This window comes from Triturus cristatus, chromosome 2_2, assembly GCF_964204655.1.
Source record: "Triturus cristatus chromosome 2_2, aTriCri1.1, whole genome shotgun sequence".
In the NCBI taxonomy this organism is placed as follows: domain Eukaryota; kingdom Metazoa; phylum Chordata; class Amphibia; order Caudata; family Salamandridae; genus Triturus; species Triturus cristatus.
The window spans coordinates 69,200,770-69,226,659 of NC_140582.1; the positions used below are offsets into that span (position 1 = coordinate 69,200,770).

The following is a 25,890-nucleotide window of genomic DNA, read 5'->3' on the forward strand; positions in this document are numbered from 1 at the left end:
AAGTTCCTGGTGTTCAACCCTTGCCACTCCACCAGATCTAATCACGTATTGAGAGGGACCCTCTTGGAGCAAGTCCAAACCTTTGAATATCTGGGTATTGTTTTGAACGAGTACTGCCACTGGCTGACTTTTATTTAGCCAGGTGCAGACTTAGATCAGAGCAAGCTAATGAGGGTTTGTTGAAGGCAACCAAGGCCTCTTAATACAGTCCCATCTCACCGGTATTGCAGGTCTACAACCATCATGCACTTTGGTCTGCATTGCATGGCGCTGAAATCTGGGGATATAAAGATGTTTCATCCATAGCCACTGTTAAAAATCACTTCATATGGCAACTGATTGGTTTGCCGACTAGTACACCATTGCTTCCCCTGCGGTTAGATCTGGAGCTTAGAGATATAACAGATATCTTTAGGCTTCTACTACCATTGTTCTGGAGAAGGTTTTGGGCAATCCAGAACTGAGCTCTTACCAGCAGGTGCCGGCTGAGATTCTGTGTCTCCCAGGAACCGGTGACCTTCCATGGATTAGGCCCTTGAGATCAACACTTACGGAGATTGTGCTTAGGAACCTGTGGACTGTCCCTGAAGAAGCAAGTGTGATCTCCAAAGTACAGATAGAGAGGGTCTATTGGCAACACCAAATAGACGCATTGCAACGCCAACTCAACATGGGTCCCCTGACATTGGCCTTTCTAATGTTAAAAGATTGTTTTCACATAGAGCAGTTCCTGGCCGAAATAGAGCCTTGTATTGCCAAGAAGCTATACCTGCAATTTAGATATGGGGCCCTACCACTTGCCTCTGGTTATGCTCATTGTTTGTTTTGTGTAACATTGTCCAAAACAATTGAACATAGCTTGTTTTTTGCCTTAGTTATAGTATAAGAAGTAAGTGGATCGTGCTGCTCTGCTGAAAACTTGGTGTCAGTGACTTCAGAGGAGCTTTTAGAATCATAAAGTATGAGAATAGACAATTTGTCGTTTTTGTAATTTCCCGGATTCTAATGGCCATGTGGAGGATTAGGCAAAGAGCTCTTTAAAATATGTTGCAAGTATACTATTTGGTAGCTAACCTGTGTGCTACTTGGCTTTTATATTTTTATTTTTTATGTGTATGTATTTTAGTAACATCTGTATTGTTATTTTATTGTCTTAAACTTTATTTATCTGCTAGTTTTAAACTGATTTTACATGTTTGTATTATTGTGACCTTTGATGGCGATAATTCACCGGATAAAGTGACTTTGATCATGTTGTTGAGTGGCGTAGATTCGAGTGGCAAAGAGTAGATTTATGTGGCTCAGAGTAGAGTCGAGTGGCTTAGAGTAAAGAGGAGTGGTGTAGGGTAGCGTAAAGTGGAGTATAGTAGTACAGTTGTGGGTGTAAGTAACTAAAGCGTAAATAGAGACAGCTGGAATGGTGAAAGAAACATAAATAAGAAGCTGCATGCCTGTGTTAAAAATAGGAAACCACATTGCACCACCAGGAATAATACCAAAACGCTTATAAATTAAAAAAAAAATAGTGCATTGCAAAAAGACGAGGAAGAACACATGTACATGGTCCAGGGAGGAGATTACACAACAAAGGAAGGGAAGCCGACAGGAGCTACGCAATCAAAGGATTGCAAATCGGAATGACAAAAATAACTAATGGTATGCTTGGGGCAGGTTGTAAGCCTACTGAATTGTAAACAATATGTCTCGCAGCACAGCATGTGCGCTTTGTAGGCGAAAACTAAAAACAGATACTTGACTCCTTCCTGAATTAAGAATTTTATTAAAATATACCAATCTTTTTTAGTTCAATTGTTGCTCTCTACCTGCAGGCTTGCACAAAACGTAGTTGTTAGACTTGGCATCTTTGGCGTGGTTTCCCCTGACTTTTTGCCTCTACCTCCTGTATTTGTGATGCTGTGCTGGATTTAGTTTTTGCTGGCTTAGATGCTTTGGACACTTTGCCACTGCTGATCAGCGTCAAAGTGCAAGTGCTCTCTGTGTAAATTGTTGTGACAATTGGTTCTCCCTGATTGGCATATTTGATTTAATGGTAAATCCCTAGTAAAGTGCACTGGAGTTTGCCAGGGCCTGTAAATCAAATGGTACTAGTGGGCCTGCAGCACTGCTTGTGCCACCCACATGAGTAGCTCTGAAAAGGTAACTCAGGCCTGCCACTGCAGTGTCTGTGCACAGTTGTTAACTGCCATGTCGCCTTGGCAAGTGCACCCCCTTGCCAGGCCCTTACCTTCCCTTTTTCTACATGTAAGGCACCCCTATGGTAGGCCCAGGGTATCCCCCTCGGCAGGGTGCTGTGTATGTGAAAGGTAGGACATGTACTGATGTGTGTGAGATGTCCTGATAGTGAAATAATGCCAATTTCCTTTTTCACCATTGAAAGGCTATCTTGCCCTATAGGTTAGAATGGAAGTTTATTAATAGCATCTTATAAATATAACTTCCCATGGGACAAGATAGAGGAATAAAGTTTAGGCTCTCTGAACTCAGAATTTAATAACACATCTTTTAGTAAAGATGGTTTTTAAATTGTGTGTTTGAAAATGCTAATTTTAGAACGTATGCATTTTCTTGTTTAACCATTCTGTGTGCCTCTGCCTGTTTGTGTATTGACTGTCTGGTTTTGGAGTGACAGGGGCTGGGGATGTGCATTCGCTGTAGACAGCCACTGGGGGGGGGGGGGGGTGGGGGGGTTGAGGTGTGCCTGGGCCTTCCTGAATGACTCAGAGCTGGGCTGGATAGACCCTGTGTGAGAAGTTGGCCTGGCATATGCTGTCTCCTAGTTATAGGGGCACCTTGCACCAGTCCAAGTCGACTCTTATTGATGATAGGTTTAAGACAACCTTTAAAGAAAGCTATCCTAGTGGTAGCTGTGGAGAGCAGCCTTCAGGAGGAGTGTTAAGCTTATTGTTTTACCATAATAACCTCTTGAATAACCAAATGAAAGAGTAGCCCACACAGGTATATATATAAAATATATGTATTTATTCTAGACAGAATCCCACAGTCTCTTTATGAGGCTAGTGGCAAAGGTACACTTCAAACAAGATGTGAAGATTGTAGAGAAGAACCTGAAAGCAGAGGGGACAGAGTCTGGGTCACGGCAAAGTGACCAGGAGGCTCAAAGCAAAGAGCCCTTCGATGTAGGGTGCTTCAGGTGCGAAGTGCTGTAGCTTGGATCTGCAGCCACGGGCTCCGGGAGGCTTCAAGGGAGGCCAGCTTCCGGAGGGCGACTGTCCCACGTCGGATGAGGGTCGCTGCGGTGTTAGTGTCCGGATTGGATCCACTAAGCCTTGGCGACCGCAACACCCGTAGAATATACAAATCAACTACAGTGCAGACCCACGAGGTCTGGGAGAGGTCTCCTTTGGAGAGACTGTAGAGCAGGCCTGGAGCAACCATGGGAACTCTTGATTGTAGAAATAGACCTCCGCTAGGGCCCACAAGTCGAGAGACAAGGGACCGCGGCAGGCAGCAATTTGGCGTGCGTAAAAGGGCACCCACGGGCCACCGGAGGGGGCTAGGGCGCTGGTCTTTGGCACAATTGCTGTAGAGTGGTTGGCTCGAAAACGGGCCAAAGCACAACTTCCCCACTGGTCAGGGTCGTGTGCTACGCAAGAGGTGGCCGGTTTCCTGGGGTATTGGGGATCTCGGCACCCACGCGGTCCACGGTGCTCAAACTCGTTGAGCACACTCGCTGGCCTCTGGGATGCGCTGGAAACCCACCTCAAGGGTGCTGGAAGTCGTCGAAGTGCGTAGGAGCAGCAAGGTTCCAACCGGGTCACTTGCAGTGTTTCAGGTGCCTGCCAAGCAGGGAGATAACTCCTTTATCCCAAGGGAGATTTCTTCCGTCAGCTGGGCAGCAGCAAGTCGAAGGTCAAGACTGTAAAGTTCAAAATTAATCTGAGGCTCTGGGGCCACGTTATTCACCTTTATCCCCAAGATTAGGGGAGTGTCCAGAGTAGTGTCCACCAATGAGTGGTGAGGCGGGAAAGGGTGGCTACACCCTCTCCCCTTTGTGTGTTTCCCGCCTGGGCGAGGGGCAGGATGCCCCTGAACCGGTTCCAAGCGTTGTATGCAGAATTAGGTCTCTGCAGCTGCCTACGTGCAACTCTGAAAGGTAATAGGTAATAATGAACTTTATTCGATATGTAAAAACAGTATCATAAAAGTACATATACATAAATATATAAAAAGAAATTCATTAAAATGATTAAAAGAATATAACGGATAAAGTTTCAATTATTTTTCGACTATCACAAGATCAATTAAAATGCAGGTACACGACAGGACATTAAGACATGTGTCAACTAAATCTGCATTGATGCCCTCAATTTCACAGTCATTTTCAGATGAGATGAGACGGCAGCCAAGGCTAAAGGGGTTTCCAGAGATTTTAATTTATGGTAAGCTGCTCTGCATGAATATAGTCCCCATGATTTAAGCAGAGGTTTCAAAAAGATAGCCCTTGGCCGTTGATAGAATCTGCAGAATAAGATGCAGTGAATATTAGATTGCTTTGACAAATCGTCACAGGGGCATTTCTCCAAAACACTAGACCAGCAATTTGGGTTGGGGAATGTTAAAAGTCTGAAAAAAGTGTCAGCATACGAATAAAGGGCGATGGTTCTAGGAGTAAATATTGCTGAATCCCATTGGTAATAGTCATTTGATGATAGTCGACGATGGTGCTCTTTTGTTTTTCTAAGGACCACCGACGGCTACTCAGGTAATTTAAGACGAGACGTTTTAACGTAACTCTTGGTATATTATTTAGAGTTGAGGGATCAGAAAAAAATTCAGGGTGCCCTAAATCAGAAAACAAGTTCTTTACGTAATTCAGCCATTTAATGTTCTTGACCTCGTTCAATTTGAGACAATCTGTGATAATTTCTCTGTTAAAAGGTGTCTCTTGATTAGTCCAGACTTTATGCCAAAGGATAATGGGGGCAGAGTTGATCGTGTCCGCGATATATGTAAGACCTAGTTCAGTGTGCGCCAAATAAGTGGATGTACCACGTGGAACAGCCAAGAGATAACGCAAGAAGACGTTCTCAAGGCGTTGAATTTGGTCAACAGGTTCGATCCCCCAGATCCCGGATCCATAAGTGCCGGCTGAAATGCACTTGGCCCGGTAGATCTGTAGTAAGGGGTTTATCGGGCGGCCCCCGAGTTTCTTAGAGAAGTTGGTCAGTGCACCGATAGCTTTAGACAATGCTAAGCCTCTGGCTTGTGCAGCAGCCCGCCAGGTACCCCTTTTGTTAAAGATAATACCCAGGTAAGGGAATCTATCAGTGCTATCCAGTTTTCTGCCGTTCAAAAAGATAGAACATTGTTTTTTCCCAATCCCTAAGCCACAAGACATGGTGAAGGTTTTGGAGGCATTAACGTTAAGGCCTCTCCTTGACATGAAGACAGTGAATTCGTCGACTGCCCTTTGTAATCTCATGCGGGTCTGGGACATAATTGCTGCATCGTCCGCATAGAGGAGGATGCGTATGGGTTTGCCGTTTATGGTAGGGTAGTCGTGGAAAGATCTGTTTAGGTGATGGCCTACAGAATGAATGTAGAGGGTGAAGAGTAGGGGAGCTAGTATGCATCCCTGTCTGACACCTCGCCTGATGTAAAACCTATCAGAGCATTCTCCATTTCTACCATATCTGACGCGGGCTGAAGCTCCCCTGTAAAGCTCTTTGATAAATGCGAGAATGGGGGGATCTAAACCTATCTCTACAAGAGATTCCCATAGCAGCTCATGATCGACGCAATCGAATGCGGAGCTAAGGTCTACAAAGGTTATAAAAAGGTTACCTTTTTTAGCCTGAGTGTATTTGGCTATTATAAGAGTCAGATTCAGACCTTGCTCTATGGTGCCTTTGCCATGTCTAAAGCCATATTGAAGATTAGAGATAATGTCTTGGTCATTTATCCAGTCATGTATTCTATTTAGAATGATTCGCCCAGCTACCTTCATGAGGGAGTCTAGCAAGGAAATTGGGCGATAATTGGCGGGGTTATCCCTATCGCCTTTTTTAAAAATCGGGACGACAATCGCCTCGGGCCAGGTGGAAATAAAACCTGTGGTATTCAAGGAGTTCAGAACATTGGTAAGCAAAGGAGCCCATAGGTCTGGCTGTGATTTACAAACATCTATGGGTACACAGTCCGGGCCTGGAGCCTTCCCTGAAGGACTTTCTTTTAATGCCACAAGTACCTCGGCGTGGTCAAAAAAGATGTTCAAGGGAAAAAGAGTGGAAATATTTAAATCTGACGGGGAATTAGAGTTGTTTTCCCGCACGCTCAGGCGGTCTGCCGGATCAGAAGGATTATATAAGGTACTAAAGTGTTTAACCCAAATTTCGGCAGTTATGGCTGAGTCCAAGTTTGGGGGCTGGGAAAGTCGGAAAAAATGTGCATTAACTGCTCTCCAGAAGGCGGTGTTATCCCTATCACTGGAGGCTTCCAGGAGTGCTTGCCAGGCCTCTGACTTCAGCTTTTTTTTCCTAACCTGGCGGGCAGTGCGATAATTTTGTCTGGCTTGCTGGACTTCCAGGCGGCTTTTGGGATTAGATTTTAAGGCAACTTTCAAGAGTCGCAAGGCTGTGGAACAGGACCTGTCAAACCAGCCATGGCTGCATGAGGAGGAATTCCTTGGGGCGCGTGCAAGCAATCTTTTAATTTCCGACAAGATTATGGAGAAAGAATGACCTATTGCCTGGGGATTTTCTGTGATTGACAGGCATATTTGGATGTGGTCATATGTATTCTTAACCAGAGAGTTAAGGAAAATGGGGGGGACTACTTTGTCCCATTTTAGGTAAAGCCCCGTAGTGGTTCCCGTCCTCAGTGGTGGAGTGTAGAGGGGATTCTTCCTAGCCTTGTGCTTAGCGTGCGAGGTTAATTTTAAAGTCACCCCGATAGGGTAGTGATCACTGATGGGAGTGTCAAGGGTCTCCCAGTTAAGTATGGACCCTGAGTACCTGGAAGATATTAGGATATAGTCGATTATAGTGTGACAGCCTCGCCCATTATAAGTAGGTTTAAAGCACTTAGATGGGAGACATAGTTCGTTGGCATAGGATAGGTTAAAGTGAGATGTTAAACCATTTAAAAGGTCTCCTAGTTTGGTGTGCCGAAAATGGGTAGAAGGGTCATCGGTATCAGTGACCATTCCACAGGTACCATTGATACTCTGTGGGCACAAGGGGCAGTTGAAATCACCCAACCAAATGATTAGCATGTCAGATTTAGATTGGTTCTCTATGTTTATTAAATCGGCCTTTAGCCCATTAAGAACCAGGTCCTGGTGAGAACTTGGGATATTATTATAGAAGTTAACCAGGATGATGTTCCTGTAAAAACCACCAGTTAAGCTAATGATCTGGTAATTTAGGGTCCCTGTAACATGTACTGGTTTTAGTCGGCTTTCTACGGAAATGTAAATGGAAAGTCCCCCCTTATTTCTCCCATGAAGACTGGGGGAAGCTGGAGTATGGAAAGTCTGGTACCCTGGGAGATGAAGCTCTGTGATAGTCCAAGTTTCCTGTAAACAGATGATGCTGTATCGGGAAACGATTTGGGCCCATGCGGGGTTAGTCAATTTGTCAAGGAGACCTGCCACGTTCCAAGACAAAAGGCTATCACCCAGTAGGGATACGTCCGTACAGGTGTTACCAATCATGGGATCTATTGGGATCACAGTAAATTCCTGAAATTGCAGGGGGATTGAAAGGAAGGAAATATCCCTCATTTAATGTTTAATCAAGGAAGAGTTGGTTGATAAGCAGTCAATTGGGATAATTGGTTCAGAAGTTGGGGGATGAAGGACATGGCCATAGGTTGGGTTCCTCACAACGTTGTCAACAGACGAAGTATTTTTATTAAGATTAAGATAATCGGAATCAAAAATAATTGGCAAAGAGTTCATTTTAGGGGAATTATCAGCCATGACTGCAGAGTTAAAAAGTCAATCTTGATCATCCAAACCAGAGAGAGTTGCGAATCTATTGAAAGTGGGTAAAGTGAAATGGTGGGCCTCAGTATTTATCCTCGGTGCTAGATGTGATTTTGGGGGATTTGACAGAAGGGAGCGGGGGTAAAAATAACTTAGGTCGTGCGTTGAGATACCCGCGCCCCTGCGCGCTGTGTACCAGTCCACTATGTGGGGTGGTGCCCTGCGATCCCCAAAGTTGATTATAATGATATCTCCTTGAATATCCTTCGGTCTTGGGCCCAACCATTTCAGTCTTCTCACGTGCAATATTTCGCCATTAATTTCGGGGGGTACTGGTCTATTTTGGCTTAACCAGTGTACTACTTTATTTTTAAGTTCCTGGTATCTCTCCGTTTTACCCGGAGCAAGCTCTGGGACGCCGGTGAGTGTCACAACGTAAGGGGCTGCTTCAGGGGGCAAGTCGATATGGGAAGTCATTTCCAGCATATTATTCGAAAAGGGCTGGCGATTAGCATTTTTACCCGAGGGCTCTGCAGGATGGAGAAGTCGATCTCCTCTTGCGGTCCCTTCGGCGGTGGAATTTTTCTCTACTATAGGCAAGGGGACGGGTATGTTCTCCGTACAATTCAGTGGGCTGGGCTGATTAAGTGTTTGAGTAGATGGAAGAAGCCCAGCGTCCAAAATGGGATTTTTAGATAGAAGGATATTCAGTTCGCTGTTTGATGCAATGAGTGAAGCGTGTGATGTTTCCAAAGATGTTAACTGTTTTGCGATGTTTTTAACTCTCTCTACTAAAGGTGATAATAGGGATTTTACCAAATGCTCTATATCAGCCAGTAAGTTGGAGAAAGGTGATGTGGGAGGCTGTATCGTGGCTTTTAAAGGCCTTACTCGAGTAGGGTTCAGCGTTAGTTGAGACGTAAGATTAGGAGACTCTAGATGATGATCTTTCCTAGTTTTATTTCTTTTTTTTTGTGCTGCGGTTTTTTTTACTACGAGTTTGGGAGGAGAAGGTCTGTTTTTTACAATTTTTCTCTTGACTGACTTAACGGATTGGATTGGAGTTAGATCCTCAAAGGAAGTGTCCGTTAATAATTGGGAATTGGGGGAACATGTAATAATAGCCTTTGGTATGTCCGGAATATCTATTGTGTCGTGTGACAACAATGAGGGGCCAACATTAAGCATAAAATCTGGGCCCGTATTCGAGGTCGGAGGTGAGGGAACCTGTTGAATGTGGCCCAAGGACGAGCGCTTCTGATAGATAGGGTCCAATGATAGACGGCGCTCTGTGATGGCAATCTCTTGTTCTAATATGGTAGCGGCCCTGGTAATGAAATTGTCTAAAGTTCCCCTGACCGAACCCCCCACCAAGGAATGCCTAGATTTAATTGGGCGTGTAGCCATTATGCTTTGTTAAGTATGAATCAAGGGCAATGATTTGCTAATAAAATGCAAAAAGGATATGACAAGAGTTACAGAGATGAGTCCGGCCTCAATATGTGCGTAAACAATAGATAAGTGTGGGTATCGCGCACCTTTCTCCACAGCGTCTGATAAAAACTCTACAACCAGCGACAGGGGGGGTGGCCCAGCCCAGCCTCGTTCAGCCTTGGACGGCCGTAGACGGCCCGCCCTTTGCCCGGGCTTGGCCCGGCGCGGCCCGCGCAGCGGGAGGCGCGAGGTGCTTTTCAATCGCCGGAGGGAGGGAGGGGCTACTGCTGGTGACACACTGCCCCCGAGGTCTCCTGGATTAGGTAGTTTGCACAGTCCTCGTAAAGAAGTCCACCACACTCCTAGCGCTGCGCGTCCCGCGAAGCAGGAGGCGCGAGGTGCTTTTCAATCGCCGGAGGGAGGGAGGGGCTACTGCTGGTGACACACTGCCCCCGAGGTCACCTGGATTAGGTAGTTTGCACAGTCCTCGTAAAGAAGTCCACCACACTCGTAGCGCTGCGCGTCCCGCGAAGCGGGAGGCGCGAGGTGCTTTTCAATCGCCGGAGGGAGGGAGGGGCTACTGCTGGTGACACACTGCCCCCGAGGTCTCCTGGATTAGGTAGTTTGCACAGTCCTCATAAAGAAGTCCACCACACTCCTAGCGCTGCGCGTCCCGCGAAGCGGGAGGCGCGAGGTGCTTTTCAATCGCCGGAGGGAGGGAGGGGCTACTGCTGGTGACACACTGCCCCCGAGGTCTCCTGGATTAGGTAGTTTGCACAGTCCTCGTAAAGAAGTCCACCACACTCCTAGCGCTGCGCGTCCCGCGAAGCGGGAGGCGTGAGGTGCTTTTCAATCGCCGGAGTGAGGGAGGGGCTACTGCTGGTGACACACTGCCCCCGAGGTCTCCTGGATTAGGTAGTGTGCACAGTCCTCGTAAAGAAGTCCACCACACTCCTAGCGCTGCGCGTCCCGCGAAGCGGGAGGCGCGAGGTGCTTTTCAATCGCCGGAGGGAGGGAGGGGCTACTGCTGGTGACACACTGCCCCCGAGGTCTCCTGGATTAGGTAGTTTGCACAGTCCTCGTAAAGAAGTCCACCACACTCCTAGCGCTGCGCGTCCCACGAAGCGGGAGGCGCGAGGTGCTTTTCAATCGCTGGAGGGAGGGAGGGGCTACTGCTGGTGACACACTGCCCCCGAGGTCTCCTGGATTAGGTAGTTTGCACAGTCCTCGTAAAGAAGTCCACCACACTCCTAGCGCTGCGCGTCCCCTATGAAAGGACATTTGGTGCACCCACCCTGTTCCAATCCACATTATCCTGTCTAGGGAGATGCTAGCACCTCCCTGCCACAGGAGCCCTATTGTCCAGCTGGTGAGGCTGGGGTTTTCCCCAGCAACAGCCAGCCAGGGTCGTGTAGGTGGCGGGCAGTAGCCATTTTGTGAAACTTGTGCACTTTTAAATTGGTGTCTAAATTCTACCGCTTTTCCCATATCGCCCCTCTAGCAGGGGGGAATCGTACCCTCATGCCCATGGCTGGACTGGGGGTATGATTCCTACATGTTTGACACCAAACACGATATGGTTCTGTGTAGCCATTCTCAAGTTATCGCGGTATCGCGATAGACTTATAATGCGGTTAAGAGTATATGGTATGGCTACACTACAAACAACCCAGTAATGATTTTACGAAGGTTGCAGAGAGGCCCTACTCATGTAGGGGTCCCCCCTCACACATACCTCAGCACCCTGCCCTGTAGGATTAGCAAGGCTTGCTATAGGGGTGACCTATGAGAGTACATGTGTTGTAATGGGGTGGTATATAGGGTACCTATATCCCTGTAAGGGGTGCTAGCACCACCTTACCCAGACTACAGTAGTGGTCTGGTGGTGTCAGTTGGTATGGCTGTCCCAGGGTGGCACAATAAGTGCTGCAGCCCTGGTAGGCCTACTGGGGGACCCATGACCTGGGTACCTAGGGTACCATCTACAAGGGACTGGTACGGCATGCCCAGCATCCAATTAGGTTTGTACCTAGAGTACTCACATCAGTTTTAGGGAGAAAGCAGATACCAGGCAAAAAGTTGGGGGCAACCATTAGTCAGATTCCACTCTCCTACATAACCCCCCCAACGAAAGGAGATAAGGCTAACCTTGTCCAGATAAGCCTTTATTTCCTGAGTGGCCATATAAGGAAGAACCTGCACTAGCATGGTTGCTCCCTGTCTCATGGTCCACTTGGGAAATCCTACCCCAAGGGGTTCTAGAGTTTCTCCAAAGTCTAGGGAAATTACCTGTATTGGTTTTTGGGTCAGAGGTGGGCTGGTGGGGTGTCTGAGTCTGGAAGTGATGCCCTATTTGGGTTGGTCTCAACCTCCTCAGGTCACTGGTCACCATGGAAGCCTTTCTGCCCATGATTGTGTCATATCTGGCCCTAAGGGTCAACCTCTGGCTGCCTACAGCTGGGGGTTGGGTCCCTTTGGTTGCAATAGTGGAGGGCACTGGAAGGTTTGGGGCAACTATGCCCCAGGTTTCCTGTGCCCAACAACATCCATTTGAGGGGTGCCTATACCTAGGGGTAAGGGGGATCCCTCAGTTTGTAGAGGAATATTCACCTGGCTAGAACTACTCTGCTGGGTGTCCCTAATCTGCTGATGAGGGGGTTCCTCTGGGCAGGGGCCCATTAAGGGTCCACTGACCTCCCTGACCCCTGCAGCCCTGGGCTGACTGAGGCAGGGTAGAGAGGGGCAGGATACCTGCTCCAGACTGGGTACCACCTTGGAAGGATCCCCTGCCATCAGAGAGGTGGCCAGGCCAGGCCTGTCCACTTCTGGGGCAGTTACTTCACAAGGGGCAGGATCAGTTCCCTGAGAAACTTGACCCTTACCTTTAGTCTGGTGGGGGGAGGACTGTTCCTCTTCCCCTATGCTCTCTGTTTGGGTAGAGTGATCCATAGTTTCAGGCTTCACTCTTTTTACTTTCTCCTGGGGTGGAGGTGAGGCCTTTAAGGGCTCATCCACTCTCTCAGGGATGCCTACCATTTTCAAGTGGGCTTGTGATCCACCTCAGCCCAGGCTGAGATTTCCAGATCATTCCCCAGTAGACAATCTACAGGCAAGTTTGGGGACACTGCCACTCTCTTGGGGCCAGTGACCCTCCCCAGCTGAGATTTACCACTGCCATGGGATGGTCTGTCCTGATTCCATCTATATTGGTCACCTGGTAGCTAAACCCCGGTAAAAGCTGTTCTAGGGGCACTAGCCTCTTGGTCACCATGGTGACACTGGCCCCTGTGTCCTTGTAGGCCACAGCCGTCTGACCATTGATCATGGGCTCTTGTCTGTACCTGCCCAGGATAAAGGGGCTCATGGTAAAGTTGGCAAACCCCATGCCACCATCACAGACTAGAGTTGCTTGTGCAGGGGACCTGGTTAGGCCAGAATCCACCTGCGTTCCCCAAGAAAGCCCAACTAAATTTTTGGGTGCACTCCCACCACCTGGGTGATTACTACTAGTAGTAACAGGAGGTGTTGGAGCTGCAATGGGAGGAACATTTTCTTTATTGCCATTCTTTGGACAGCTGGAGTCAGTTTTCCAGTGGCCAGGTTGCTTACACACATGGCAATATGGTTTCTTGTTAGAAGAGGAAGTATTTTGGGACCCACCCCCAGCACTGGGTTTTTGGGGCCCTTCAGGGGACTTTTCTGTTTTGTTATCCCCACCTTTCTCTTTGGGCTTGGTAGAATCTTTCTTCTGGTCACCACCTTGGTTCTTGGGCCTGATCCTGGTTCTGACCCATTTGTCTGCCTTCTTTTCCAATTCTTGGGGAGAGGTCAGATCAGAGTCCACCAGGTGCTGGTGGAAGAGTTGGTTATGACAATTATTCAGAATCTGCTCCCTCATTATGAGATTGTACAATCCTTTATAATCATTAACTTTACTGACATTTAACCAACCTTCCAATGCCTTGGTAGCACAATCAACAAAGTCTACCCAATCTTGATCCTGTGCTTTTTGGGTGTCTCTGAACTTAAGTCTGTATTGATCAGTGGTTAAGCCAAACCCATCTATTAAAGCATCTCTCAAGATATAGTAATCATCTACATCCTCTTCTCTTACAGAGAGGAGCTTGTCTCTACCTTTGTCTGCAAAGGAGAGCCACAGGATTGCTGCCCACTGCTCTACTGGGACCCTTTGTACTTTACAGGCCCTCTCAAGAGCAGAGATCCATTTGTGGATATCCTCCCCTGTCTTATAGGGGGGCACAATCTTGTGGAGGTTCCTATTGTCAGGGACTTTCTCTCTAACTCTAGGGGTTTCATCACTGCCACCAGGGGTCTCTAGACCCCACTTTCTTGAAGCTTTCTGAAGCTCCAGGGACTCCCTGTCCAATGCTAACTGTTCTCTCCCGAGCTGTAGCTTTGCCTGCTCAAACTGGATCAGTCTGCATTTCCTCTCTTGGGAGGATTCTCTCCTCTGAGGAGATGCAGAGGTCCTTTTGGATCTCCTAGAATAGTTGGACCCCACTGAGGGGGATCTGTTCCTTCTACTTGGATCCACCACTCTCCCTTTAGGGATGGAGAGAGTGCCTCTTGGGCCATCACCTCCATGTTGTGAGTGGTCTGGTTCTTCCAGGTCAGGATCACTATCCTCTCCCTGGTCCTCATCAGAGTCCACTCTGGGAGTGTCCTCTTCAGAGGGATGCCCACCCTTCCTGCTTACCCCATCAGACACTAAAGTCTGCTTAAAGTCTGCTATGAGCAGGATTTCCCTGAGGCGTTGGGTGTTGGCACCTTTGTTTGTCTTAAGTTGCCTAGTGGTGCACATCTCCCTAAGCTCAGCAAAAGAGAGATCATCATATTTGTTGGCTGGGATCCTTCCAAAGCCTTATGGGCACCTCCATTCAAAGACATTTCTAGTGTAGTGATAGTGGTGCATCTACCTACTCTAGGTGTGGCCTACTGAACCTTCTCTTGAGTTGTAGTCAAGGTGTGCTAAACCCTCTACACACAACTCCTAAGTTCAGTAGAACTTATTGTATTCTAGCTTGAATTTATATGTACCTTTGGTACCAAGTGGCTTTCACTTTAGAAATTCAATTTGTTATCTGGTAAAACAATGGCAAGCTTGAATCCAACCGTTGCACACCAATGTGAGAAGTTGGCCTGGCATATGCTGTCTCCTAGTTATAGGGACACCTTGCACCAGTTCAAGTCGACTCTTATTGATGATAGGTTTAAGACAACCTTTAAAGAAAGCTATCCTAGTGGTAGCTGTGGAGAGCAGCCTTCAGGCTAAGTCTTGAAGGAGTGTTAAGCTTATTGTTTTACCATAATAACCTCTTGAATAACCAAATTAAAGAGTAGCCCACACAGGTATATATATAAAATATATGTATTTATTCTAGACAGAATCCCTCAGTCTCTTTATGAGGCTAGTGGCAAAGGTACACTTCAAACAAGCATTTATAAACACAATAAATAGCACAGGAATCAATGGGCCCCAGGGGGGACCAAACCATATATCAATAAAAGTGGTATAAGAACCACGACAATTCTACAGACAATGCCTAGGGCATTTAGGATCGCTGGCCCCTTAAGAATCCACCCCAGGTTATGAGGAAGGGGACCCACGGGAGGCGCGTGCAGTGGAAATAGCTGCTATCGGGATCTCTATTATAGTCTATGGAGAATGTCGCGGTTGAAATTACACAGATTAAAGTCACTTCTAGCAGGAGTACAAAGTTAAAACTTTAGACTTAAGCTTTTGAGGAGCCCACTACCACGAGAGTACCGAGGTACCACTGTTACCTGCCCCAGGGAAGCCGGGTGCATAGGTCGATTCTGGTGTCGGGTCGCGGGCTGATTTTCTATAGGAAAATGTTCAAAAGTGCTGCTAGCCAAAAGCGTCGATGATGCCGTGAAGATCAAAGATGTGAAGATTGTAGAGAAGAACCTGAAAGCAGAGGGGACAGAGTCTGGGTCACGACAAAGTGACCAGGAGGCTCAAAGCAAAGAGCCCTTCGATGTCGGGTGCTTCAGGTGCGAAGTGCTGTAGCTTGGATCTGCAGCCACGGGCTCCGGGAGGCTTCAAGGAAGGCCAGCTTCCGGAGGGTGACTGTCCCACGTCGGATGAGGGTCGCTGCGGTGTTAGTATCCGGATTGGATCCACTAAGCCTTGGCAACCGCAACCCACGAAGAATAAACAAATCGGCTACAGTGCAGACCCACGAGGTCTGGGAGAGGTCTCCTTTGGAAAGACTGTAGAGCAGGCCTGGAGCAACCAGGGGAACTCTTGATTGTAGAAATAGACCTCCGCTAGGGCCCACAAGTCGAGAGACAAGGGACCACGGGAGGCGGCAATTTGGCGTGCGTAAAAGGGCACCCACGGGCCACCGGAGGGGGCTAGGGCGCTGGTCTTTGGCACAATTGCTGTAGAGTGGTTGGCTCGAAAACGGGCCAAAGCACAACTTCCCCACTGGTCAGGGTCGTGTGCTACGCAAGAGGTGGCCGGTGTCCTGGGGTATTGGGGATCTCGGCACCCACGCGGTCCACAGTGCCCAAACTCGTTGAGCACACTCACTGACCTCTGGGATGCGCTGTAAACCCACCTCAAGGGTGCTGGAAGTCGTCGAAGTCCGTAGGAGCAGCGAGGTTCCAACCGGGTCACTTGCAGTGTTTCAGGTGCCTGCCAAGCAGGGGGATAACTCCTTTATCCCAAGGGAGCTTTCTACCGTCAGCTGGGCAGCAGCAAGTCGAAGGTCAAGACTGTAAAGTTCAAGATTAATCTGAGGCTCTGGGGCCACGTTATTCACCTTTATCCCCAAGATTAGGGGAGTGTCCAGAGTAGTGTCCACCAATGAGTGGTGAGGCGGGTAAGGGTGGCTACACGCTCTCCCCTTTGTGTGTTTACCACCTGGGCGAGGGGCAGGATGCCCCTGAACCGGTTCCAAGCGGTGTATGCAGAATTAGGTCTCTGCAGCTGCCTACGTGCAACTCTGAAAGGACATTTGGTGCACCCACCCAGTTCCAATCCACATTATCCTGTCTGGGGAGATGCTAGCACCTCTCTGCCACAGGAGCCCTATTGTCCAGCTGGCGAGGCTGGGGTTTTCCCCAGCAACAGCCAGCCAGGGTCGTGTAGGTGGCGGGCAGTAGCCATTTTGTGAAACTTGTGCACTTTTAAATGGTGTCTAAATTCTACCGCTATTCCCATATCGCCCCTCTAGCAGGGGGGAATCGTACCCTCATGCCCATGGCTGGACTGGGGGTATGATTCCTACATGTTTGACACCAAACACGATATGGTTCTGTGTAGCCATTCTCAAGTTATCGCGGTATCGCGATAGACTTATAATGCGGTTAAGAGTATATGGTATGGCTACACTACAAACAACCCAGTAATTATTTTATGAAGGTTGCAGAGAGGCCCTACTCATGTAGGGGTCCCCCCTCACACATACCTCAGCACCCTGCCCTGTAGGATTAGCAAGGCCTGCTATAGGGGTGACCTATGATAGTACATGTGTTGTAATGGGGTGGGATATAGGGTACCTATATCCCTGTAAGGGGTGCTAGCACCACCTTACCCAGACTACAGTAGTGGTCTGGTGGTGTCAGTTGGTATGGCTGTCCCAGGGTGGCACAATAAGTGCTGCAGCCCTGGTAGGCCTACTGGGGGACCCATGGCCTGGGTACCTAGGGTACTATCTACAAGGGACTGGTAGGGCATGCCCAGCATCCAATTAGGTTTGTACCTAGAGTACTCACATCAGTTTTAGGGAGAAAGCAGATAGGCTGGGGTCCTGGATAGCAGGATCCCAGCCAGACTAGTCAAAAACCATTCCAATACCAGGCAAAAAGTTGGGGGCAACCATTAGTCAGATTCCACTCTCCTACACCCTGGCTGAATTTAGAGTAGTGGGAGGGGATTTCCTTGCAACTGAATAGGGCCTGTCTCCCTTGCACAATGCTGTCTCCACACCCTGCGGTCATGCTGCACCAGTGTGGACAGAACTGGTTTGGACTGGGCTCAGAGATCCTTGCACAAAGAGAACAAAGACATGTTTGGGTATAAGTATTAGACCTAAAAAACCCTGTACTTGAGAGTACTTCTAAACTCAAGAGGAACCTTTGCCTAGGAGAGAAGCTGAAGAGCTGTGAGGAGGAGAACTCCCCTTTGGTGTGTGCTTTGTGGGGTGGCCTGCAGTTGCTGTTTCTGCCAAGAAGACGACAAAGACTGGAACTTTGATTTGAACCTTCTTGAAGCAGATCTCCAAGGGCCTGAAGTGTGCTGGCTCCTGTTCTGAAGTTTCGGGGACACAAAGACTTCACCCCCAGCTCCCCTGAACCCTCGTGCTGAGAGGTCTGACCTGCCAGGAGGTGCCTATTCCAGGTTTGGGCCTCTGGAGGTTGTTCCTGCTGTTGGGAGCTGGAAGAAACCTAAAAGAAGCAAGAAAACCAGTTTCCGACACCGTCAGCGACGCTCCTGTGGTGCCACGACCTGCACCGAGGCCCAGTGCACCGCTTGTGAAGTGAACGACGCACCGCCTGGCCTGCACCGCAACTCCGACGCCCTTCGCCGCCTGCCAACGCCTGCAGCAATCGGCCGTGACCTACGCCAGTGCTTGCACCGACTCCGTCATCGCCAGCGCCTGCATCCTGTTATCGTGGCATCAATAACCACCGAGGATGACTCCACGAACTCGCTGACTTTGCACCGTCACCGGAACCAACGTCCCCTGTCCTGGACTCTACATGTCGCCTCCTCGCGGACAAGACGCCTCACCTCCCACATGGCAGCCAGGAAGCCGGCCTTGACCTCGGCACCGACGTGTCATTACCACGACACCGCGCATCGTCATAGACTTCGTTTCCAAGGTACTGCTTGTTTGGGGGTCCGTGTGACTCTGTGCATGACCCCGCTCTACTCGAGGTCGGCTCCGTACTTTTGATTTATTGTTGGCACAACGTTGCAATAGCCCAAGGTGGAGTTATATTTTTTCTACCTCCTTTATTTTTGCAATAACTGATTTAAAGTCATATTTCATTACCTGTATGTTGGATTTGATGTCGTTTTGGTCTTGTTGAGTTTAAGTAAAGATACTTTATTTTTCTAAACTGGTGTAGTGTCTATTTGTGGTGTTATCACTGTATTACTGTGTGTTTTGTGTACAAATACTTTACACATTGCCTTTGGGATAAGTCTGTCTGCTCATGCCAAGCTACCCAGGGGGTGAGCAGGGGTTATCTAAAGTGTGTATCCCCCTTAAACTGATTAGAAGCAAGGGTTCTTATTTGGACGTAGGCATCTACCTCTGCCAATTAGAGACCCACATTTCTAACAGTAGTAAAATGAAAAAGTGATAACTTTTACAAAAATAATAATGTACTTGTGGAAAAAAAGATAATTCGAATTTTAGGTATTTTAGGACATACTGAATTACAAATCAATCAATCAAACATTTATAGAGCATGGCAAATCACCCGTGAGGGTCTCAAGGCGCTAGCTAGCAAATGTAAGAGCTCTGATACATTTACAGAAAGAAAGCTATTTTTAATAAATGTAATTGCAAGTACTTTTTTCCTCTTTTAGATACTTTAAAATATATGGAAATATGGACAAAAGGTCTAGGTGACATATGATCACGATCCTCTGGCGCAAAATCTTAGGTATTAGACATTTAAAACAGTAATTGCGGTTTGAATAAAAAATTCCAGCAATTCCAGAAAGCACTTCAGATGTTGTTTAGCATTGTGGCTAAAATACATTTGTGTTATGATTGATAATCTCAAACACAGGGGCTAGATGCAGTAGAAAGTGGGATAAAATGTTTTGCATGTAAGGGTTTATTATGTACCATTTCTTAGCCATGGTATAATCTGGCATGTTATAAATCAATCGTGTGTTTCAAACATGAAAACATATTTGAACGGTATGATTTGTTTGCTTGAAACACACTTTCTAATTCATATAAAAAGGTCAGTAAAGAGCACTTCTCTATTTACATGGATCTTTTATTATCCGTTTTAGTGGGAAACTTCTTGGTTTACATGCATGGAAAAGGCTGGCGAGAGAATCTTTACAGTATTTCCTACCCGAAGGTGTACATTTGAATTAAATTAATATTTTATAAATTGTGTAGGGTTTTTTTTAATTAAAAGTGCAAGATTAGACCAGGCCTTACTTTCCCTTATGTAGCAAAAAAAGTTACGTAATTGAGGAGTTGCTTTTCGAGTTGCTGTCCCTTTTTATGCTGGCTCCTTAGAATTGCACCTTTTTTACTTGGCTAGTGATAAAAAGTCCTCTGAAAGCCACAAGAGATGGTCTATCCTCGTGAGAATCCACTGATCGAAATTTCTGCACCATAGTGAATAGTTTTGTGGAAGAAATGTCACAGATCGATTTTCTACTGGATTTAGCCCTCCCTTCAGAAATCTGGAGATTTTTTTATACTGTTTAAATTTGAATAAGAAACTAAATGGCTATGGAGCCTGAGAGTTGTTCATATGCTGTCAACAAAATATTACTTGAAGATATTAAGGTAACCGGAGAATCAGAGAAGCTCCCAATGCCAGGATGGCGAAGATAACAAATTAATGCACTACAGAAATTATTCAATATTTTTTGTTATTTCAGGTGAAATGAAGACTGACCCAGAACTTCTACTTAAAATAAGAAATAAGGAAAATCTACACCTTACAAAATCACAGTCCTCAGAAAAAAAAGAATTAACCAATGGCCAAAATACCGGTGAGGATGAGTTGTGTTTTCTTCACTGCTTTGGTTCAAAGTTAGAAGACATAATGCATGCTCCCTGTACACAAATGTCCAAGAAGCGATGTGGGTCATCAGCCATGTTGTAAACACTTAATTCCATTTACCATAACAAAGGTCTCTGGTAAATACTGGAAGGGTGAAAAATATGAACTGTGGAGCACGAGAAAATTTGGATTATAACAGCTGAGTATGAAACAGATGTCTAGTTCAGGCACGCGATAATGGACTGTAGCAGTATTGAAATCTGGTGGGTAAACGAGAGAGGTATGCCTAGGAGAGACACCGAAAATAAAATGTTTGAATCAACATTAGCAGATAATGAAACATACATAGCAGATAGGGAAATACTGTGAAAACCAAGGGGAAGAAGAGAAAGTGAGATTTCCTAAGGAGATACGGTGAAAGATACCCAAGAGAAACAGAGAATTGCCAGGAAAAGAATAGAAATTGTGAGCGGAAACACAGAGGTGGGCAAGAAAATTGGAATATGAAAGAAAGAAAAAGGTAATGAGAGCGGAACAAAGAGATAGACTGGTAAAAACAGTAAATAGTAGAAATTGGGGAATAGAAGGAGAATGAGAAATTTGCTGTTCAATTGTGCACCTTCCTAACCACTTTTGTACTTCTCAGGGTACAAGGCAGAGAATATATTTCCAGGCAATAAAAACATACTAGAGAACAAAACCGAAAGACGTGGGAACGCAATCTCTAGGCATCCAAAGAAAAAGAAAAAGAATGAAAGGATGTGCAAATTCCAATAACTTCACATTAAATTTAATCTCTCACTCTGAATACATTTTCTTCATTTATTTGTTCTATTGATAAAGAGCATGTCTCAGGCCAATTACTTGTGGACTCAGGTTTTTGGTGACATACAGTTTCTGGTTTATTGTTTTTGACGTAACTTGCCATAAACCACAGTTAAGCACCCAGGAAGAAAGGCCCCATCTTCCCAGCACAGCCCCGCTCCCTGATTTCCATTCTCCAGGCTCCTTGGCCTCAAGGTTGTCCCTCATCCAGATCTGATCTGAAGTTTTTCGTTCCTGGTTCCCCCGTCTCAGTCACTGGGTCCTGTTTCTCTCCCTACAACTTTACATTGCACGTCCATGGATTCCCTCAGGAGAAACAGAACAAAGTCCTGCACCAGAGGTCAGTTCAGTAAAGCTTAAAAGTAGTTGTGAGGGACTCTGATCATGAGTGATCCCTGCTCCACAACTGAACGCCAAATGTGATTGTCCTTTATTGTGCAATTACTCAGTCTGTTCAGGACAATCCTTCCCCTCTGCCTGTGTAATCTCTTCCCTGGATTGCCACCAGCAACGGATTACTTGCCGCAAGCCAAATACGGCTGTGTTGTTGCCTCTTCTCCGGAGATCTCCTGACTCCCTTTGCCTCCCATCCAAAACAAGTCTTGTCCTTCTTACCTCATAGTGTCTCATCACAGCCTGGACTTCTGGTCCTGTTCTTCCCTCTGGCTTCCACCGATTTCTCGTACCTCTTTCCCCTTGAATCTGACAACGTCTTGGCACCATCTCCTTTCTGCTGCCTCCTCCATTGGAATTCCAGGTTTCCACACTGAATGCAACCATTCTTTCCCTAGCTTCCATTCGGACCACCTGCTCCTCCCTCAAGCTTTCTGTCCTTTCAGGGGTTTCAGAGATCTTCACCCCATCACTTCGTTCTAGTCTTTCTTCTGTGTCTCTTTCGCTTCTGGCCTGGTGCTGTCCTCTTGTACGTACTCCAACTCTCCTCAAGACAGCACACTAAAACCACAAGGCTTCCTGGCACTAAAAAGTAGAAACAAATTTCATAAGCAAGACAAAAAAGAAGAAAAGCCCAAAACCAATCAAATGTCTCTCCTGCTATGACCGTACCAGCAAATATGCAAGGATTTTAAACCTAAATGGAAGTGTAGATAATTTCCCTATGCTCTTAGCTCCAACGGCAGAGCAGCTCCACGAACTGGGAGACTTAAATGCTGCACAATATATTTTTCCCCTTAAAAGATCGTACACCCACGTTTTTTAATGTTAAACCTATATATTTACATTTAACCCTTTTCAACCTGCCTACCTATAAAATATGATGCATCTCAGTCTTTGTATTTTTACCCTATTGAATCGAATGCATGTGATGTCTGCTTATAGTCTATACTGTACCTGCATTCCAGGGAAAAACCAGAAATGTGTATTCTTTTTGTACCCTGTACCCTCTAAAGTAGCAATTGTTAAAGTAAAAGACACACACATTTTGATAGGAGATCTGTTGGACAGGATATAAACAAAAGCAGCTGGCACCTCAATAAGAAACATGGCAAATGAAAAAATATAAAAAGGCAGATATTAAGGACCCCAATATGAGTGGCAAGAACCCATACCTGGATAAGTTGGCACACCCAGAGTAAATGTTAGTAGGTGTCCTGTTAACTCCATTCTTGTGATCCTGTCAACTCCTATGGTTCAGAATTACTGGATGTTCTGAGTGGAACCTTGAGGTTCCACTGAGAATTACTGGGTGAATCAGTAATTTCAGTTTTGATTCACTAGTTATTTGCCGTCCCTCCCCAGAGTTTCCCCCGTAGTTTAAACTCGAATGTGTAAACAAGACAGTCCATAGTGTTTCTGCGTCTTTATACTTTCGATGGGCCCAGTAACTCCTGATACCTCACCCATCGGAATTAACGGGCCCCTCATAATGAGAGCTTAAAACTGGGATTGGGCGAAAGATTGAACGCTGAAGCAAAAGATCAATATGAAGAAAGAGTTACACATAGCAATGCAAGTCATTGAATACATGGATTATCAAGTAAAATGTTGTTATTTGGAAAGTCCTGAGTTGGTCTAATAAGTGCATGCCCTTGAGGAATGGCCTAGGCATCCACTAAGCATCCTTCCAGTCAGTTGCTCTTTTGCCTTCTGGCTTGCTGCCATTTCACATGCTGCAGGCATACATGCCTGTAAGAGACTGGAAGTCTGAAGTACATCCTGTAAAGTGTAGTGGAATGGTTTTAAGTGTGAATAAAAACTAGAAATAGAATTCATTTTGTCTGTAAGGACACAGTTACGTTGACATCCATAATGCCCGGGTAGCAGTGAGCTTGCGCTTGGAAATGATCTGTCGTCCACTATGTAATGAGGGCATTGAGTGGGAAGCATAATAATTTTGCACATTCCTATTTCCAGTGGCTTCACTGTATGGGAAGTCCATTTACATGGGCTCTCCCCTCAGGCTCTACTGTTGGTGCAGTCCACTGCCAGATTAGTTAACCAGTAGAGACAAGGCTAGGTCTGCCAAAAATAAGATTATTGTCTGTTTGTTCTTTTCTCTGATGGTGTCTGTTAGGGCTTTGGGGACTCTACCCGGGTTGGGTGATGAGTATATCCTTCTGCTCCAGCCTCCCTTAGAGTAATCCATACTGACCCTTATATGACTGGTGATGTGAGTACTGCTTGTATTATGGTACTTTTAAAAATAATTCCAGGAAATGCTTTGCTGGAACTCTCTTTTTTTCCAGTTTGTTCCATGGAAGTGACCGCTTCAGCAGAGATGGTCTATATTGTGTAAGCTCTTTTGTTAGAACCCGCTATCCCAACAAAGACACTAATCAGTCACTGCAGAGCGCTATTTTCAATATTGAGGTCATAAATGTTTTTATATGGAAACCAAAAAGAAGTCTCTGGGCTCTTGCTCGCAAAACACCAATTGAAGCAATTTAGACAGATTGAGACCAGGAGTAACTCCCAAAAGGTGACTCCTTTGAGTTTCAAAAGGGGAAATGTTTTCATGTACGAATTTAAATATTGAATTTTTTGTTTTTTCATTGTAGGTGACACAACCACCAGCCATGATGTAATAAACAGAAATGACAACCCAGCCCTGATAAGCCCATCACACTCGGAGGAAAAGGAAAGAAAGGACTGCAGGAGTGCAGGTGCGTGAGAAGGGCTAAACTTTAGGCTGCTAAACACTGCATGCAATGGCTGCCACTCTCTGCGTCTGTATTGCAAATACTGCTCACCAAAGATAAATAACATGGGCTCTCACAAAGGGAATATATGGGTTAACATTCAGAATAGTTCAGAAAGGAAATCATTGGTGTTGTGCAAGGCAAAGAATGCATGTAGTAGAATTGTGAACGGTTGTAGTATTAACGAGAATTATAGCTTGTTTTGCATAGCATTTAATGCTACCATTGTTGCCATTTCTCAGTGCTACATATACCAGGTGGTACTATTAACCAATTTAATGGAACTCAAAGAAGCAGGAACATATCCAAATAACTAATCCTGGCCATGTGAATTATCAGATGTACACTGTGGATTTTTGTCCATCCATTACTGAGAAAAATCATGCTACCAGTGTTGGTTAAGAATTCATGAAACATTCATAATACTTCACTCTCCACGTATTACCATTTCCAGTGTGTTCCACTGGATTTCCATTGATCAGGAACGATGGCTGTTTGAGGAAAGAAGAAGAGGCGGTTTCAATTTTTATTGATCACCTTGGAGAAGAAATTGGAGAAAGCAGTGCAGACCCCAGTGCAGGTAGGTTTCTCACAGTTCTGGGTCTAGTTTCTGAGCTACCCTTTTAACAGCTGAAAAGATACATTAAGTTCAAAGTATGTTATATAGTGCAACATCCACCCTTTCCAACAACCCCTTGATTGTGTTTGGTGATTTATCGCAGAGAAGCGTTGTCCCAAAACAGAAGGTTCTCCAAGGGCAGATTAGGTCTCCTGACCCACAATCTCAGCTTGTGTCTATGTGTGCATACTCCTATTTTCTAGAATGATGCTGCATGAACCTGAGAGCGTTCGTCCCTAGTAGTCTATTGTTTATTTCTTGGTCCTCTTGTTTGACATTTTGGAAGTATGCTTTGGTACATTTGGTTTTTGGAAGTAGTTATGTATCCCCACTTTGTTTCGCCATGTGCTCTTTCTCTTCCATATGTGGGTATCACCATGAAAATAACGTGGAGGGTATAGGGAGGATTGGTCTTGTTACTTACCACCAACCAATGCAAGTTATTGGCTTGTATCATACTTGACCATGTTCTAGCATGATAAAAATGCTGCTACGTTATTGAATTAAATAAGTCTTAAAAGTGATTTATTTCTCAGTAACTTATAAAAAGTTGCTCATTATCTCCTCATTTTTTACTTTGCTGGAAAATGGTTGGTCCTCTGCTACAAAGGTAACTTTTACTTTTCCTGTGTTCAGTATTGTATCAGTACTTGCACCCGCCTGCAAACTCACTGTGTATGGAAACGTGTGCCCTAGTGGCTAGCACAGAAATCATTTGCCAGCACTCTATAAGTATTGATGCCAAACACTCATACCTTCTAGAAATGTTTACCCTGGTATTCATGCTTTAGCTGCATAAATGTGTCTGTCTGGCCTCAGGTTGCTACCTTATCTGGGCAGATTGGGGTGTATATCATTGTAAATAGAAGGGCTTTAAGAAGTCAATTCTATAAAAAACAGCTCCATTAAATTCCAGCATCCACTAAACTGAGACATTTGCCTGACAAAAGATTAACAAAGCAGCACCGGGCTGAGTGCGTTGGCTTGACGGAAAGGATCTTCCAGCAAGATTTATTCAAAGAAAGCTCCCTACTTCTTCCTACACTCCCATCTTCTCTAAAATAATAAAAACTGTTACAAAGGGCCTGATTACGATAATGGCAGATGGGATCCTTTGTCACAAATGT

At 45.9% G+C, this 25,890-nt stretch overlaps 1 protein-coding gene across 1 annotated transcript in view; it reads left to right on the forward strand.

Moving 5' to 3' along the window:
- LOC146861862 (uncharacterized) overlaps positions 1-25,890 on the forward strand; it is a 105,826-nt gene that overhangs the window by 50,914 nt on the left and 29,022 nt on the right. The window contains exons 4-6 of the mRNA XM_085641034.1: positions 20,037-20,150; positions 24,004-24,108; positions 24,599-24,724. Of these exons, the coding sequence (XP_085497160.1) occupies positions 20,037-20,150; positions 24,004-24,108; positions 24,599-24,724 (345 nt within the window). The remainder of the gene's footprint in view (positions 1-20,036; positions 20,151-24,003; positions 24,109-24,598; positions 24,725-25,890) is intronic.